The sequence below is a fragment of the Neolamprologus brichardi genome, chromosome 23, assembly GCF_056152115.1.
Source record: "Neolamprologus brichardi isolate AB-2024 chromosome 23, ASM5615211v1, whole genome shotgun sequence".
In the NCBI taxonomy this organism is placed as follows: Eukaryota; Metazoa; Chordata; class Actinopteri; order Cichliformes; family Cichlidae; genus Neolamprologus; species Neolamprologus brichardi.
The window spans coordinates 8,339-20,130 of record NC_142125.1 but is presented as its reverse complement, the minus strand read 5'-3'; the positions used below and the strand labels follow the sequence as shown (position 1 = coordinate 20,130).

The 11,792-nt window shown below is 40.0% G+C and overlaps 1 protein-coding gene across 4 annotated transcripts; it reads left to right on the top strand.

Moving 5' to 3' along the window:
* The first annotated feature begins 2,287 nt into the window (after positions 1-2,287).
* LOC102788374 (chloride channel CLIC-like protein 1) lies at positions 2,288-8,753 on the top strand. 4 transcript variants are annotated; one of them, XR_015717171.1, is made up of 11 exons: positions 2,288-2,741; positions 2,850-2,957; positions 3,797-3,907; positions 4,051-4,272; positions 4,397-4,537; positions 4,633-4,732; positions 5,032-5,129; positions 5,668-5,814; positions 5,952-6,512; positions 7,646-7,888; positions 8,232-8,253. XR_015717171.1 is itself a non-coding variant. In XM_087835776.1 (11 exons), the coding sequence occupies exons 1-11, from the start codon at positions 2,610-2,612 to the stop codon at positions 8,325-8,327; spliced, it is 1,743 nt and encodes a 580-aa protein (XP_087691902.1). In that variant the 5' UTR covers positions 2,289-2,609; the 3' UTR covers positions 8,328-8,753. The 4 variants fall into 4 exon arrangements, 3 of the variants coding, with proteins under 3 accessions (XP_087691902.1, XP_035769060.1, XP_006803386.1); XM_087835776.1 differs by having other exon boundaries at positions 2,289-2,741; positions 7,646-7,672; positions 8,232-8,753; XM_035913167.2 differs by lacking the exon at positions 8,232-8,253 and having other exon boundaries at positions 2,289-2,741; positions 7,646-7,672; positions 7,832-7,888.
* Positions 8,754-11,792: the final 3,039 nt, after the last annotated feature.

Sequence of the window (11,792 nt, the reverse complement as noted above, 5' to 3'; positions counted from 1 at the left end):
TTGTGTCACGCGTAAGGGTTTTGGAGCGTGATGTCACGGGGGTGGGCGTGGAAAGGATTTTGGCCCAATCTGCTATTTTGGGGGTCTAAGGCACACACAACAGCCATGGTTCGTTCTTGCTGTGTGGTTGGCTGCAATGTTCGATCGCACGACCGGCAAGAGAATAAGCTTGAAAAGGGTTTTTCTTTTCATTCTTTCCCAACCTGGAAGCAACATGAGGCAGCTCGTGTATCGATGTTAGCAAACGAAGGCGTGTAGCCTGGATAGCAGCTGTGAGACGAGCTCCAGTTCTCTTCCATCTCCAAATATCTGTTGGTGCTCCAGACATTTTCATTCCGGCAAGTTCTAAATATGTTCATATCACTCTTTATAGCCTATTAGTTTTATTTACGATGTGCTCTGAGCTCATAGCAAATTAGAACAAACAGAACTACCTTCTATTTATAGAGTTGCTAATTATTTGGCATTATTGCAGCAAACCAGCCAATGAAATGGATGAAACATCGTGACTGGGTTCCAGCGCTACACAAGGAACCTGCTTCAAACAAACCACCATGCCAATCAGATTACTTCCTCCATGTGAGGGTGAAGAGGTGACCCTTCTGGATAAGATGGTGAAGGTTTGGTGAACAGTGTGATAGTAAAACCACGGGAAACTTGCACCTGTTAAACATTCTTAAGTCTTTTGCTGTATAAATAGCGGTATTTTTTTCAAAAGATACAGTAAATAAAGTAATGTTAGTAGTGGGTGATACCATGTAAACACTGTCATGATTTTATGTAAACATTTTGTCATTTGTAAACTATAAATGACATGGATGATGTGGATGTGATGTTCTATAAAGTGGTTTTAATAATAAAAAAAAAGGCAAACATTAGTTTGTTTCTTTATTCAACTTTTGAACAGTGGGACTCAGTCAGTACATATTCAGTAAATGCAAATTATTTACACGGCAGTGCACTACAGGCACAAATCTAGACCCCTAGATAAAACATTATGGCATTATAGCAGTGACAACTCCTCCACAGTAGCAGGTGGAATTTTTCTTTTTAGAGGACGGCTCCTTTTGCCTTTCAATACAGATGGTCTGTTTATGTTTTGATCAAGAGCCTTTTTTGGGCAGCTGAAGAGGAGAAGTCTATCTTATGGCCAACCACTGGCCAGTGTGACCAAGATACACTGACTGTATCTTGGTCACATTACCCAGCAAAACCCAGCATGCAGGTTCATCTGTAACAGTCCTTGTGCCACAGATCAACACTCTTGCTTCTACATTAAACAGAAGAGCAGTGACGTGGGTGCAGGTCTCCGCGACTCCGGCCTTACAGGTGCAGTGGGCGGCTTCAACCTTCCCTGTGATGCTCACAGTGACCCATGGCTGCAATGCTGTTCATTCAGTCTTTGAGAGTGCAGGACCTGAAACACACAAAGTTAATTTAAAGACAAGAACTATGAGCCAAGGCCGACATAAATGTGTTTAATGTGTAATGTAACAAAGTGTTTAGAAAGTTAGCACATACATGTAATTTTTCATTTCTTTATGTGTCCATCTATAGAAGGCTGCATGTTATAGTGTAAATCTGCCTGTTCTCTGTCAGAAACCTGCCTGCAGAAAATGAACCTAAAGTATGTAATGCAAGGATGTCATCACTTTAGAGATGGAGAAAGCATAAAGTGACAATTATGAGTCACTTAATATGATAAGGAGATTCTGCAGGTCATTAATCAATGTATAAAAATAAAATGTATTTTTAGTGACACAAGATACAAATATGGAAGCAAGATGTATAATTAGGATTATTTATAATAAATATGAATAAATCATTGCAATTTCTTTAACCATAGAGAATAACTAAATCATTCAGGACAATGTCACATCAATGCACTGAACTCACTATATTATCCCTCTAACAGCCTCCACATGTTCTCACTGTAGTTTCCCCTCATGAATGAATTTATGCTGCACTAATGTGAATGTTTGCAGGGAAATCAAACGCATTTCACACGCAGTACTCGAGCTGACTTACCTTTGTTTGAATGACGCGCTGACTCCACAGACAAGGTACGAGAATAAGTCAGGCTACGTCAATAGCGGTTGGTCTTCAGGGTTTCTACTCCACGGCCGTATTTCATACGGGTCCACATTTCCAATGCACGCTATTTTCTGCAAGTACCGCCGCTTCGCCTCTGAACGAAATCGGTCTCTATACAGTCCATTCTCTTTTGAGCTGCTTTTAAGCATCTTGTAATCGTCGTTCCAACACAGTGTGTTTGTTTTGATTCGTAGACCCCGAAAATGGTGCCGCGCTCCCACAAAGCATTGCGGCGTGACGTCAACTCCAAAGCCCTGTACAGTAAAGCTGTTCTTTTTGTGGAAAGGTCTGTTATGTTGTTTTGTTCAGTATAGACGGTTTAGTGTTAATATGTGACCCACGCCTCAACCTGTCATATTACCTTAAAAGTCACGTTTTATTCAGTGAGTCTAAAGTTGCTTTAAAAATTAGCTTTAAACTTAGCTAACGTTGCTAGCTAAAGTTGTGCACACCTGTGCTTGCTTTCACTGTCAAGGATTTAACTCTGGTTAGGAGCCTGTCTTCTCCCGGCCAGGATGTTATTTATTGCTTTGTTGTGGAGCCTGTCGCTCACTGCCGTGGGCCAGCAGGAGGACAACGAGTGGCTCGACCCTTACGATATGCTCAACTACGATGCTAGCACCAAAACGATGAGGAAGCCTACTGAGGTTGGGAGATTGTTTACTCTGACCCAGCTGCTTTTGACACGGTTCTGATCACTGTGAAGACGTTGTGTTGTCCAGCTCTGATATTAAGAGTGTGTATTTGCATCGCAGCCAGCAAGCTATGACAACGTGGGCACTAAAAGAAGAGAGTACAATCAGGACTCTAGCCCGACCGAGCTGACGTCCTGCAAAGTGCAAGTGGAGGACTTACAGAAACAGGTTGGTGTTTTGAATAAGAAATCAGGCACAATGCATATTCATATTTTCAAAATGTAAGTTTTCCCCCATTCAAATTGAATGAGTTAATTGAAGGTGTAGAACTGAAAAACAATTTCCAATTTGTCTAACAGTATGGCTCCAGGCTTATTACTTTCTTGTCATTGTTAGCACAATTGTTGACACATTTTACACTCCTGAGTCAAGCTCTGCGTTCAAGCTTAGAAAACAATTTCATGTACCCTTTTAAACAGAATTGTGTGGGAGGTTTAAGGAGTCTGGAAAGTTTTTTTTCTGAGGGACTTTTGAAACGTAGCCTCTAAAAAGAAACTAAAGTATGATCTGAGGATCAGGGATAGGACTAGCTGCACTCTAAGCCTCTCACTTTCTATTAACTAGAGTCAGACTTACAGATACTGGACCATCAAGAGTATCAGGACATTACCATAGTAAAAGTCAGGCTGTTACTATGGTGTCATCACATAGTTTGCCTATCACATTCAATCACATTTTATGTATACATGTGCACTCGCTGTGCATGTTTTATTAGGTACACCGTGTTAGTCCTGTGTTGGAGCCTCTTTTGCATTCAGAGCTGTCTTATGTTCAACAAGGTTCTGGAAACATTTCAGTTCCACCACATCCCAAAGGTGCTCTATTGGCTCGAGATCATCACTGAATGTACAAGAAACCGATTATACATGATTTGAGTTTTGTTACTACTTCTAGAACAGCCATCAGTGGGTCAGCAACAAGACTCGGGTAGGCTGAGATGTTTAAATTATGGCGAAGTGTGCCAAGAAGATATCCTTCATATCGTTACACCACCTTCCTTCCTTCAGAATGAAGATCAAAAGAAGACGATCAAGCTCATCTCACAACAGCCAACATGCAGTCCAGTGTTCAAGCGATTTCTGAGCAGACTGTTGAAGGAAATACAAAGAGTGGGTGTGGTAGGTGGTCATCTCATGTTTTATGGTGAATTATGAGATTTTAGTTGAACATATTGTGCCATAATTTTTATTCTCTGTTTCAGTAATTGGCCAAGTGTCATAAATATTGCAATTTTAAGACACTTGCTCTAATTTCTCCCCAGCCCAGTGACTCCACAGATGTCTTTTTTGATGCCAAAGTCAAACTGTCCAAACAAGCCATGACAGAGATCCAGACACTTCTGGAGGGTGAAGACAGATGGAGAACAGGCGCTCTGGACAACGCCATCAGTCAGATACTCGTGGACCTTAAACCGCATGATTATGAGGCCTGGAAGTGGCGATTTGAAGACACCTTTGGGGTGGAGCTGGACACAGTATTAAAAGTAAGTTTTTAGTAGCTTTTACTTCTGGCTTCCTTCTATTCTGACTCTTCTTAATGCTTCTGCTGTGCTTTAATGGTTTCTATTTTCTGTAACCACTCAAACTGTACTCTACTCTCTCCTCCAGATCGGGTCATTTATCCTGATTATAGTAGTCATTATCAGCACCGAACTGTGGACAACGATCTCCTGGTTTGTGCAGTTCCGACGACTGTTTGCCGTCTGCTTCTTCGTTAGTATTATCTGGAACTGGTTCTACCTGTACAAGGTAAATAGGAGCTTTCAGTGGTTTCAGTTTAGCTGTATTTCAGTGCTTTGATTGTAAAATACAATGTTTTTAATAAATATTTATATTTTGTTCAGATTGCCTTTGCTGAGCATCAAAATAATATAGTGAAGATGGAGGGCTTTAATGCAAAATGCACTGGGGTTAAGAAAATTGACTGGAGTGACAGTTTGAAAGGTATGCAATCACCAAGCATGAACAGTCACGGCATTCTGTGAAAACCTCTTGCATCTAAAATATTAACTGGCTGAGAAAAACATTCCTTTTTAGAGCGTATTAAATATCATTTTGAAATACGTTTCACTGCACAGCCATAAGATGGAGAGGAATTTAAGTCCCTGTGGAGTCATTGTGCAAACTCTGAAGTCTCAGCTGCTTTAACAGTTTTAGACTCCAGCATTGCTCTTTTCCATATATTAAGCGTATTTGGCTCATAACGTCTGCCTAAGCTTGGACCTGTATTTGGTATCCTGCAGAGTGGTTTAGAAGCACCTGGACTCTTCAAGATGACCCCTGTAAGAGATACTATGAAGTTCTTATGGTTAATCCCATCCTGTTGGTACCTCCAACCAAGGTAGGCCACTCTTTGGAATGTCTATTAAGGGTTATTGAGGTTTTGTGGACACATCACCACTAAACACGTGGTTTTAATTTGGCTGCCATTTTGGACATGTGACAAATATGTTGACAGCGTAGAAGTGAGCGAGTAAGTTGCCAGTCACACACTGCCCACGACCATACGACAACCTCCAGTTGTGAAGTAAAAAGTACAAATTTTGAAATTGCATTTTGAAACATCTTGGCTGCAGCACTGAAGCACAACTTTTGCCAACTTTTTTTCCATGTCCAGTTTGTGTCACACTTTTTCAAGTTGTGCAACTGCTCGGCTATTAGTTGGCAAGTTGTTGCAGACAAACGTGAAAAATTACAGCCACTGTGGCAAAAACCAAAGTTGTCACCAGGAGGATTTTGGTACAGCACCTTCTTTACACCGATTTTACCCAGCAACCAGTCTACCTTGTTCTAACTGCTATATATTTTTACCATGCCAAACTGTGTTCCTTGGTATGCACTTGGACTTTGTTATGACCTAGACATCCTTCCCTTTTTAGGCAATCTCCGTTACCATTACGACCTTCATCACAGAGCCACTGAAGCACTTCGGACAGGGAATCAGTGAATTTCTTCGAGCGCTCCTTAAAGATCTACCAGTTACCCTGCAGATCCCAGTCCTGCTCACTATCGTGATCGCCGTTGTGGTACAAATTGTCCCCTTTTTCACATTAATTCACATTATGGAGCTTGCTTTGTATACACAGCATTATTCGCATTAATAAAGCAATACATTGTATGTCTTTGCTTTGTATATATAAATATATGTTTGACTCTTCTACAGGTGTTCATGTATGGAAGTGTGCAAGCAGCCTTCCAGCATGGCATCATGGCACCTCTACGCCGCCCTCGAAGGGATCCACCACCACCAGAGCTGGAACAACCGCAAGCGCAACCTCGCCTCAGGATTGAGGACTGCGATCATTTTGCAGGAGGGGATGCACCTCAACAGCAACATGCCCTAAGGTACAGAGCTGATGAAGCCAGATTAAACAGGAATGACTTGCATCAGAGGAGACCCAACAGGCAGTGGGTTGAGACTCTAGGAACTGCTGAGGATGAGCCGGACGCTGAGCGGGCCAAGGAAGTTCCTGAGGCAGACCAGAATCCGTCTGTTGAGCCAGATTCAGAAAACCAGCGGGGAGCAGAAGAACGGCCACCAGCAGCAAAGGATAACAGCGTTGGTGAAAACAAAGCCAAATCGGAGCCAAAAGCTGCTCGGTCAGATTCGTCTGAGTCGAAGAATAAAACTTCAAAAGGGAATGAGAACCTTTCTCAAGATCAACCAGACAGAGATGTTGCACTGCTCAGACCTGAGCTCCCAGACGTACAGCCTGTCGATGAGGTGAGGCCCCCCCCCCCCCCCCCCTTTTTTTTTAATAGATTTTTGTTTATATTCATTAGGGCTGCCACAAACGATTATTTTGATAGTCGACTAGTCACCGATTATTTTTGCGATTAGTCGACTAATCAGATCATCATCCATTGAACGTAAAACGTACAGCTTATTGCACCAGCAGCATCTGCTCTTATATAACTATCATTAGCTTACAGCTTTAAGTGTTTAAGGTATGTGCTAACTAAAAATAAAGACAAGATGATAGTTTATTAAATTTTAATGAAATTTGTAGATTGTTTCGGTGGAGTTTAATAAACTCACCGGAGTATGTTCTCGAGCATCTCACACTTCTGATGATCAGTAGTCTGCTTGACGTTTATTCAGCTGTGTAAAAACTATAATTTTAATCTCCTCAGTAACAAATAAAATACTAAAAAAAAGCCAAACAATAACATTTTGAAGTTATATAAGTGACTTATATATCATGTTTAACCTGAGTAGCGAAAGACGGCGGTGGGTTTGAAAATGATTTGCCGAGAGTCCGGTGTTCTCACGGCTCTAGTGAGCCTCGTCCCCGGCTAACTATCGAGCTAGTGGCTAACAGACGTCTCCGAAAACGTCGGAGCGCTTTTGAAAATATGTGGTGTCTTGATAAACTGTGCAGATATTTGAGGTTTACACAGCTACATTCTCGCCTGAAAATATGTTAAACGTTTATTTTGTGACCCAGAAAGAATAATAAGAGTAGTATTAAAACTAACTAGCTGCCGCCATTGTTGGAAACTGAGCTGGGCCGCGATGGGCCGTGCTATGAATTCTGGGACGCAGCTTCTTCTTCTTCGGGGTTTAACGGCAGCTGGCATCCTTGTACATGCAGTGCTGCCATCTTCTGTTTCAGTCCGTTATTACACTCTTAAATCCTACTACTTATTCCTGCGTCTTTTGGGATCTTACAAAGCTTCAAACGACGCGTCGACTATTAAATTAGTTGTCAACGATTTTGATAGTCGACGTAATCGTGACTAGTCGACTAATCGTGGCAGCCCTAATATTCATCCAACCAAATTAGACACACAGCAGTGGTTTTTAACGGAGACTAATGTTGTTCTTATTTTTTTAATGCACTCATGGACGGGAAGGTGAATATTCACATGCAACATAAATTGGTAACAAAGTATTTAATGACATTAACATTTCATTTTTCCTGCATTTTTGCCTTTGTTCTTTTTTATGTATTTATACCTGCTGAGTTTGTCTTAGTTTTGTTAATGTAGAGCCAGTAATGCGTTATCATTACTGCTTTTTTTCTGCTTTGTATATGTTAGATTTCTGTTGCTACCACACCACTGACGTTTGTTCAACAATAGTGGATTTCAATCCTGGTGAGCTTGATGGAGCTCTCTTAGTATACGCAGCAATAAAGTGCATGTCAGCGACTGTATCTTCATTACATCGTTTTGTTTTTGTCATTTGAGGACGTTTTGCAGCAAATAATTAGTGGCTTCATAGTTGTATAATTTACACATTTGCAAGTTCCCTGGTTTGATCCCAGGAGGAGACACATTTGATGCTGATGGGTAAACAGCTGTATCAAATTAAGCATGGAGCTACCCGCTGTGGTAACTAAAATGATAACTTTAGTTTATGAGTGTATTATTTGCTGCTAAAAGGTACTTTTTAATATGTAATTAATTTGTAATGCATTTCTGTTCTGTTTCTCTGCAGCACCCAGAACCCTCACATGAAGACTCCTCACTGCAACGCTCTGCAAATTTTAAAGCTCCCGTCCAGGAAACTGGTGGAAATAATGAATACATCTGACTGACAGATGTACAGATGGTGTTAAAATGAATTAACAGGATGACGGGATTACCACCACGCAGTGTGGTTGTTTGCTGCTGTGCGGTCACCTGTATGTGGCTATCCATGAGGGACAACTGCTCGGGATAATTGTTTTGCTGGTGAATTCTGATTTCCCACTGGCAAAACGTTTGGGAAATCATGCAGCACCAGGCTGGAACAGTGTTGTTTACTCAGTTTGGTGTTCCTGTGTGCTTTTTGGTGTCTTTGGAATCGTTGTTAAAATTGGAACTATATTTGACGAGCTGTATAATAAGTCAGTGCTGCAAATTAAAAAAGATGTTTTGAATTTTTAACTAGAGCCTGACTGAGGACACATTTTTGGAACTGGGGACTTTTAAGGAATAAAAAGTTCTGAATATGTGGAAATAAATGCACTATTACTAATGTTGTTTGTCACTGGGCTGTACGATATTTTTATGTTTATTCTTTTGAAGAAATGCTACCACACATTTTGGTTTTGCTACATATCACTGATGAATAACTGGCCATCCAGCGATCCGTGTTTTGTGCCAGCTGCGCTCTCACTCGTTCTGTCGGCGGTGCTGGTTTAACCCGAGGATGCGGCAGGGCGGGAGTGCCATCAGCCGGGTATGGTCGTGCGTGCTCCGCCTTTCCGAACGGATATTTTTGTAGCGCAAATGTATTTTTTCAAATTCCTTCAGCAAAATACAGAGACCCCAACCTCACAACGATCAACAGTTTTATAGCTAGTCATTTTAATTGTTTAACACTCATTCCTCAGCATCACTTTCACATGACCGCGGACGGAGTGGTGCATGTCGAGCGGAGAGGGGGCGCATTTGGAAAAGAGCTCCACACCTCAGCCAGATTTGAGCTGGTCATCCTCACTCCAACATCTTTAACCTTTCCAAAGTGTTCACTCTTCCACTCTTTCCGGCTGGTGGAGGAAGAGGGCTTGCAGGGAGTTGCAGAAAAAATACGCCTGCATCGTAATTAAGCAGGTGTTGTGCCAAAAAGTGATTGCCTGCCAAAAACTGATTTCCAATGTTTCCCTGTATTTTTTTTTATGTCTAATATCTTTACATATGTTGGTAAATAGACTCAGGTGAACAGCGTTTACAAAGGGGTTATATATAGAATTTAAAAAGTATCTGTTTTTTACTTGTGTCAAGCCAGCCTCCAATTCGAGACTTGCAGTCAAGCCAGCCTCCAGTTTATTTTCTGTTCCCTGTGTATTCAAAGTATTACGGGAAGGGATGTGGAAACCGGATTTCAAAATAAAAGTCAACTTCGAGTGAATTAACAGATATGTTAAGAACATAATAACATATAATTTAGGCTGTTTTTTTTTTTTGTTTTTTTTTTACAAACTGTAATGTTAGATCTATATGACACAGCCTTGTACCCTAATTGTGCCCTGTCACTATCAAGGCCATCTTATTTTGGATTTCAAAGTAAAGGCCCTGTGAATCTTCATTTTTGAACTACTCTTTCAATGACTTCATAATGCTCTTAAAAGCAAAAGTCGTATTTCCAAAGACTATTTGAACTTTATATCAACACTTTCCAACCACAGTCTTTTTCACAGTAATACCATATCAATATCAAGTCAGTCTGATTTTGCCTTTCAAAAATAAAAGCCTTTTCAAATTGTCCATATTTCACCTACCTTTCAGTGATTTCAAAATGCTCTAAAATGGAAAATTCTTGTTTCCCCAGGGTAATTCCACTTTAGATCAACAGTATACAGCCCCACAGTGATACCATACCAATATCAAGTCATTCTAATTTTGCCTTCCAAAAATAAAAGCCTTTTCAAATTGAGCATATACGACCTACTTTTTTTTAACGATTTCAAAATGCTCTTAAATAGAATTTTGCTGTTTCCACAGGATGAATCCATGTTAGATCAACAGGATCCAACCCCACAGTGATTCCATATCAATATCAAGTCAGTCTGATTTTATTTATTAAAATTTACTGAAGTGGATTTCTTGTCTTTACATATTAATGACACAATCTTTTCTTTGTATTTGTAATGTTATGAAATAGAACCATTTTCATAAAAGTAACATAGGTAAATCTGTTTATCTTGGAAAACAAAACCCAGAAAAAGGGAACAGCTCAATACAAAGACAGTAAATTGTAAAGTCCAAAAGGTGCAGTCATGATAACATTAAAGGTGCTTTAAAGGTAAATGACAACATCACTGAAATGTGCATGAAATATGTATGAAAACGTTTCACCGTATTATGTTGCTCAAATTATCACTTTGGTGGAGACAACAGAGTACGTCTTCAAATATTTTGACACAAGCATCCAATGAGTCTGTGATTTAACAGCACAGGAGAGAATTCCACGCTTGGTCATGTCAAGGCACTGTTCATGGTACCATCTTTGACAGGTGTCACATTGTATCTATTTAAAATCAAACAGACAAAGCAAAAAAAACCCAAAAACATTTATACTCAAAGACTTACACATTTTTGAGAAATTCAAATACCCTCCAACTCACCCAGTTCATCATTGAAGGTCCTGATCCAGGTGGCTTGGTCAGCGAACACATGGCACAGTTGCTGTTAGTGTCAAAAACTAAAATACAGGATCAAAACACATTAGATAGACATTCGTTTGAAGGCCAATTCATGCATATGTTAAATTGTGTACTTACAAATTTCTATCGATTAGACCACAGCATAAAGTGCTATTGTGCACTATAATAATACTACTAACAGAATAATACATTTCAATCTACACACACGCACACATATACATTCAAATACATATATATACACACACACACACACATTTTCTCTCTTATTCACCCCCAAACCAACCTGATGCTTGTAGTATCTCCACAGCCATCAATTTTCTTTCCTCTGCCATTTTCTCTTTTGAGGTTTTAAATTTCATGACGGGAAAATCTGGAAATACTTTCATCACTGCCCGTGCCATCTACAGAGAAATACTCAAAATTTTAATTGTGAAAAAAAAACACACAATTGTACTCAATATAAAATTGCTGATGTTTATAATCTTGTATAAACAGTATAAAAAACAAAGAGCAATAAATAGATTTAAGTCTTTATGAACACCAGGTAACTTCTAACCCTCAGTACAGGGTTGTTGAAATGGACATCGTGGATGAATAAATATGTGATATACCTTGTAAACATAGAGAACAAAATGGACAGGGTTAAAAACAACACTCCACTCTACAGTAAGGGCCAGAGCCATGTATATTCTTTTAAGCTGATGAATAACTGAAATAGGGAACATCTCTAGTTACTAGTTATTAGTTATAGTCTGCTTCCAATGTGTGGGCAGCTGACTTCTTTTAACATCTGTTGGGCAATACTCAGTATATTCTATAAAAATGTTGTGGAGAGTCCCAACCTGTGTTATGCTAGTGCCACAGAGACTCAATAAAGTGAGTCCACAGGGTGGCCCTACAGTCTCGTA